General features: G+C 39.3%; 1 protein-coding gene across 5 annotated transcripts in view; it reads right to left on the bottom strand.

Annotated features, from left to right (window-relative positions):
- Nucleotides 1-825: 825 nt before the first annotated feature.
- DNA2 (DNA replication helicase/nuclease 2) overlaps nucleotides 826-6,656 on the bottom strand; it is a 64,996-nt gene continuing 59,165 nt past the window's right edge. For 3 of the 5 annotated variants that reach the window (XM_019507857.1, XM_019507859.1, XM_019507858.1), the window contains 4 exons: nucleotides 5,688-5,777; nucleotides 4,484-4,666; nucleotides 3,559-3,705; nucleotides 826-2,147 (listed from right to left, as the gene is read on the bottom strand). In XM_019507857.1, the coding sequence (XP_019363402.1) occupies nucleotides 2,091-2,147; nucleotides 3,559-3,705; nucleotides 4,484-4,666; nucleotides 5,688-5,777 (477 nt within the window). In that variant the 3' untranslated portion in view covers nucleotides 826-2,090. Of the gene's footprint in view, nucleotides 2,148-3,558; nucleotides 3,990-4,483; nucleotides 4,667-5,687; nucleotides 5,778-6,656 lie in introns of those variants that run through there. The other 2 variants (XM_019507861.1, XM_019507860.1) reach the window with 2 other exon arrangements.

Raw genomic sequence — 6,656 nt, 5'->3', positions numbered from 1 at the left:
TGTGAATGACAAGAAAATGTCAAAGCCTTTATAAATATAGAAGTGTAAGCACAAGTGCTTACAAAGGGGAAATGATGAGGAATGAAAAAGTACTGAAAGAAGTGTGTGTGTGTCAGGACAGGGTGGGAGATGTTGGTGAAGGCCGAGCAGGAACAATACGGCGGCCTTCAGGATAAGCTTATCAGGAAACAGCTTGAAAAAAATGCGCCTAGTTCAGCAAGACACCAGGATAAGTCGCTGTCAGACTGCCAATAGTATGTTACAGGGCGGGCAGATCTGTATGTGATTTATCAGTATATAAAGAAGTCTGTGCTTTGCTTTTGTTGAAAATTAGCTCCCCCTTGCTTTTTCTCCCATGGCCATGCAAAATGAAGCGCTTCTGATAGTCAAACGGTAAATCCCGTCTGAATTTCCACATCAGAAGTTACAGGAACAGGTCTCATGCATACAATTTTCATGCTATTTCATAAATTTTTCAATTAGGTATTGGTTATCTATTTAAGAAAGAGCCTCAGTTGAGGAAAATCAGTATAAATAATCTGACCTATGGAATCTTAAACTTACTCTAATATACAAATTACTAACATCACAAAACAGGAAAGATTATTTGATAGAAAATATGCAAATATTCTAGTAAAGTTACTACATTAAATGATAGCAGGGGTTCTTGTGGGGGGTTTTTTAAACTGTTAACTTTCCCACCATTATAATGCATCTGTTGTCCATTGGTAGACTAGGGACATGCACACAGGAAGTTAGTGTCCTATCATTTGTTGCAGCTAAAAACAAAATACCGACATTTTGATGCAAATATAGAGTTAAGACTACAACAAAATAGGAGTTAATTTTTATTTCAGTACAAACATTACAAATATTAGTGAAGTTTTTAAAACTGAAAATTAACATATCCAACATATGAAAGCGTGCACACAACCATTAATAGAAATAGGGTGACTTGAGAGCAAGATACGGTATACTAGTTATTTTCTGAAAATTCAATTATTTATTTATTTTTTACACAAACTTTCAAGTTAGAGCCTTAATTAGAAGACTGAGTAGGAGACTATGAGGTAGTTTTAGTTTAGCTACCCTGGTTAAAGGGGTATAATTGCATCACACCCAAGGCTTTCACTGAAGTAAAATACAGGTATGTATGTTTGTTAGAAGTCAAGATGCTGTTCTGACCTCAATCCAAACTACAAAATAAGGAAACTAAAGATTAAAGCCATTCTCCATTACAAGCAGTGAGAATTTTACTATGCATTTCAACAGAGCGAGGAAGTCACTGAAAATTTCACTCTAAAAATTCACTTGATAAAACACTAATGTATAAAGGGGTTTAGATGTAGAACATCCCATTTCTAACAAGACATCCAAAATATTTCTAAAGGACAAAGAAGAATCACTAAGTTGACTCAATGTGAGAAGTGTGTAAAAAGTAAACTATATACATAAATATAAAAGATAAAATGTTAGGGGTAGAATTTAAAAAGAAAACAAGAATGGGCATGGGAAATACAAATGGGAACTTCCTAGTATGTAGACAGACATAACAACAGCTACACCACTGTAAGATGTTCCTGTATAAACTGCTGTATCTGTTTATGCCTATAGCAGCAGAAAAAGAGCTCAGTCACTTCATTTAAAAAGTATCTATTTTGCCTGTTGAATTAAAATGGTCCTAAAGTTTTCTGTCACTCAAAGCAGCATCTGTAGTTTCTTTCACTGGGTACAATCAGTAGATTTTTAGTCACCCATGCAGATCTTTCCTTTCACATACACTAAGAACTATATACTGAAATAGAAGTGAAATTTAGGAATGACCATGTAGCACCTTAATGCAGATTATACTGTACTTCTGAGAACTTGCAGGGACCTTGGTATTAACAAATCCTATTTTCTGAAACAAATCAGTGAGTGCAAGATAGTGCAATGATATAGGTAAACCTCTGGAGTTTGAGAAAACAGACTAAGATCAACTTCATACAACCTACATGGTGCACTCAGCATTTGCACGCTACTCCAACAGTAATTTATATTCAGCAGTATGTGTACAAAAGGTTTTTCTCCAAAATTCTTCATTTGTACCATCACAGAAGGTTACACTGAAAAACATGTTCATGTGTCCCAGCTGGAAGATTGAAAATGTAAATAAATTAAGGAAAGTACATTTTTAGATAATACATTGCTCTTTCCAAATCTGCTTAATGTACAAGGGTTTTTTAAATATACAGCAAAAGCTGTGTTAACTGGCACTTTATTAGCTGGAAAACTCCATTAACCAGCATCCGAGGGACGCAGCAAAAGCAAAACCAGAAGTACCACTTCCAGGGGACTTCCCATTTCGCCGCCGCAAGCCAAGTTTCTCTTTGCCACTTCTTCGGCCCACAGCGAAGCAGCCTGCATGGGGTGAAGCAGCCTGCATGGGGCCCCCCTCCCTGTCTCCCGGCACACTAATGCCGGGGAGTGCACCAAATGGTGCACATTTGATTAACCGGCATATTTGATTAAACGGCATCCCACATTCCCAGGGGATGCCAGATAACAGAGCTTTTACTGTATATTTAAAAGTTGGTATCGCAACTATCCTTTCAAATCTTGTCTTAGTTCTTCAGAGCTTTTGTCCAATATTTTTTTCTAAATTACTCTGAGAAGAAAAGTCTAAGTCTGAGAACCACCAGAGCTATTGAATCTGAGATTGCCCTTTTACGCTAGCAGCCTTATTCATTATTATGAAGTCAACACAGTTCCATTTCATAGAATCATAAAAACAGTAGAGACCTGGAAGGGACTTCAGGAAGTCATCTGTCCTCTGCTCAAAGCAGGATCATTCCTCACTAAAACATCCCTGTCAAATATTTGTCTAACCTGCTTTTCAAGCCTTCCAAAGATGATAATTCTACAATCTCTCTCAGCTTATTCCACTCCTTAAATGTCTGCCCTTGCCCTCCAAAGACTGGATGAAAATACAGTATTGATGCTAACTAAATTAAGGTGGATAGGGAAAAAAAAACTCCAGAGACCTATTTTAGATACAGCTGGAGAGTTAATTGTTAAAATATTAAGTAAAGCTGACATGCAAATCATTTTTCATGTTATGCATAATAAACCAGAAGATGAGATAAAAAGTCAAGGTTCATTTATCAGCTGAACCCCAAAATAAACCCCTTTAACATGGTGGTATTAACTCATCTGGCTCTGGGGAGCCAATCTGGGGGCTGAATCCAGAGTGTGGGGTTGCATCATCCAGCCATTGGGGCTGGAATTCAATGGCAGCAGCAACTGCCACTCCTCTTGCTGACAAATTTCTGGCTCTGCAGGCCAGATGAGACAGCTCCACACTCCAAATCCTAGTCACCCCTGCTTTAGTTTATTTGGTGTGAATGTGAAATTATAAGCCTTCTAGTACCTCTTTTCATGACATGCACACTCATTGAAACTACACTAATTCCAATCAGTTAACCAGTAAATGTTTGTAACAAACTTTAACAAAAGACAACATATTCAACAGGACTAAAAGGTATAGGTGTGTACACAGCTGTTTTAGGAAAAGGATATCATTGTTTCAGAGTTTAAATGGCAGAGCAGCTTCTCTAGAGGAGGATAGCGGCGCAGCGATGGAACACAACCCAGCATGATTAATTTGTGCTTGGCTCTTGTAATAGCAACATTAAGACGCCTCCAGTCCTTCAGAAGTGTACCAACCTGTTAAAAGCAATTTTTTTCATATCATTTCAGCATTTAAAAGAAGGAAGTTTTGAATTACAACTCCCCCATCCTCAGGTTTATAAGTCTGAAGGACACTGTGCATTATATTTCTCAAAAGAAGACAGATTAAGTTTGCTCTAAAATACGTTTGGTATAAAATGCATTTACAAAAACCTTAGGGTCACATAAATGATGCCATTTAAAATTGTTACCCTTTTATAAATTAATATTGGCTTGCATTTTTTCCAACTCTACCAGTGCAGTGACATGGAACTGTAGATCTGAAGATACAAAAATGAAACTAACTAGTTAATTTCCATTACTCAGTGAGGAATCAAGTCAATAAATAACAAAAGTAAAAATGAATTTTCAGATCAATTTTAAGCTAATCTAAAGATGTTACCAGAAAAGTGTTTAGCAAATTTGTTCCCCCCCCAAACACAATCAGATTAAAAATAGTGTTTCTAATATTACTGCTTGTTAGATTAGCCACCCAGTCTTCCTTACATTGCAAGTACCATTGTTGTTTTAAATATGAAGAACGCCCCTATTACTTAGATATGTCCACATTGCAGCATTCCTCCATAGAAGGGTAAATTAGCCCTTGCTGAGCACTGTGCTGCAGTGAGTAGATTGCACATATATATAAGGTAGCATATATGTCTTTTTAAAATTACACTGAAGTATGTAATAACTTCAGGGACTTGAATATCACACCGTAAAATTTATGAGGTCTTTAAATTCTTCAGTATTCGCTCAAACACCATCAACTCACATTATCATCAGTATTATTTCTGACAAAAGATACTATGATGATACTTTTGTCTCTCCCTTGGTATTTGTCCACAGTATTTACTTCCACTTTGTTGACATACGAGCCTGTCATCAAGTCAGTGATTATCTTTAACTGATGTCTGTATGGTGATATGATACCGATATCTGAAGGTTTACAGCCAGCCTAATTAGAAAAAAGGAAAAGACCTCACAACACAAGCAGTTTGCATTATTTTATTACCTAGACATTCTCTAGGACCTTCCAATTCTATCAAAGTTGACTATAAGTAAGCTTGGCAGAATTATAAGATTTTTTATCTATATAAACTTTTAGGATTGCATGAAACTGGGGGTGACAGGCAGAAAGTGTAGTAGTGACAGTATACTGTCAAAAGCTTTATAAAAATCACTGTCAATATATACAATATATACACTGTCAATATATAAAAAGTAAATATACATAAATCATACCCGCTTTAAATCATTCTGTTAATTCATAAGGAAAGAGCTGGGTAGTCAGGAAACAGAAAAGAACAGCAGCACTCTCATAGCTCTGGGAACACGGGGAAAGTGGTGACGGTGGCCACCCTCACCCCCTGCACTTAGTGGCCAGCCATAGGGCTGGAGCCTTGAATACCCTTCACTCCTCCCTCCTTTGGGTAGGAGTTTAAGTAGCCTGCTCTCTCCCTCCAGCTTACTTCAGCACCTGTGGACAAGCAGCTAGTTGCATTATTCATGAGATCTTCCATTGTTTTCCACTTTAAACCCTCCACCATCTGTAAGTGAGCAGCTAATTGCTTAATTGCCAAGTCATGAGGCCTCCCATTATTTTCCTCTTTAACCCCTAGGCCATCTGTCCCTTCCCTTCTCCACTGTCCAATAACAGGGGTAAGGTTTCCCTGTTACAGTTACCGTTCTATAAGTTTTAATTATTGCGCATGAAAATATTTTTCCGTCCATCTGACTATGAAGTAAAATCAGTTTATCAATGTTTACCGATAAAAACCAAATTCTGCAACGCCTAACTATAATACAAGATGGCATCCCTTGGAAGGGGATTTGCATTATACCATCTTTTAAGAGTGAGGCCAAACTTTTGGTTTATGTGGCAAATTTTACACACATGCTTCTGCATCAGATGCAATATTACACCATTGTTAAAGTGTATTGCCCACCCTCCAGATAGCATATTAAAAAAATGAGACCTTAATAAATAAGGAGGTGAGGAAGAGGACTAGTTTGGCTTCCATCACGTTACTAACACCACCTTTTTCTACATGTTCTGGTGCTGGAACCTGTATAAAGAATTAAATGATAATGAGTTTAAATAAATAAAATGTGATTCCTTATATCACAACAACTCATACTACATTACTTTTCAATAAACTGCATAAACAGAATTTTTAATTCTTTTATGATTAAAACAAAATATAAATCTTGACTAGCCAATGGAAAATAATCTTACAATACTGATTTTTTCAGAAAAATAAATTGAACACCCCCCTCCTCCACAACCACCACCAAAAAAAAATTTAAATCTGGTAAAAAGACAAAACCTACAGTTCTTAATAGAAGTGCAGCAATTCTGGAGATACCACAAAAAATAAATAAAACAATGGTGGGGGGGGTGGGGAACAGGGAAATAGCTGCAGCAGGCAGGGGGAATTGGCAGTGAGAGGGCACATGGAGCGCAGTGACAGCCGGGCGGGAGCACGGGGCCCAGAGCGAGGCAGCAGGAGCATGGGGCCAGGGGCTCTATGGAGCCGAGCTGGCTCCCTCCTCTCCCTACTTGAGCAGCGCAACCTGGACCCCACAGTCCTGCCGCTCTACGCTGCTGGTGCTGGCCCCAGAGTACCAGCATGGGCCCTGTGCTCCTGCCCAGCTGTTGCTGCACTCCAGGCCCTCTCTTGCTGACCCTTCCCCTCTCCCCCACAGCGCTTTGGCATCATGTAGTTCCCAGCTGCAGCACTGGGACCACAGGAACAGCTGGGGGGGGGCAGAGAGGATGGGAAAGCAGAAGGGCAGCAGTGGCAGACAGGGGGCAAGTGGCAGTGAGCAGGAGCATGGGGCCTGCGCCAGTGCACCATGGCCAGGAGTGGCAGGAGTACAGAGCCCAGGCTTGCAGCAGTGCTGGCAGGGGCTCTGCCTGCCGGGGGGGGGGGGGGGGGGGGGGG

The sequence above is a fragment of the Gavialis gangeticus genome, unplaced genomic scaffold (assembly GCF_001723915.1).
Source record: "Gavialis gangeticus isolate Ggan-Ray unplaced genomic scaffold, GavGan_comp1, whole genome shotgun sequence".
Lineage (NCBI taxonomy): Eukaryota > Metazoa > Chordata > Crocodylia > Gavialidae > Gavialis > Gavialis gangeticus.
This window is presented reverse-complemented; position numbering and strand designations above follow the sequence as displayed.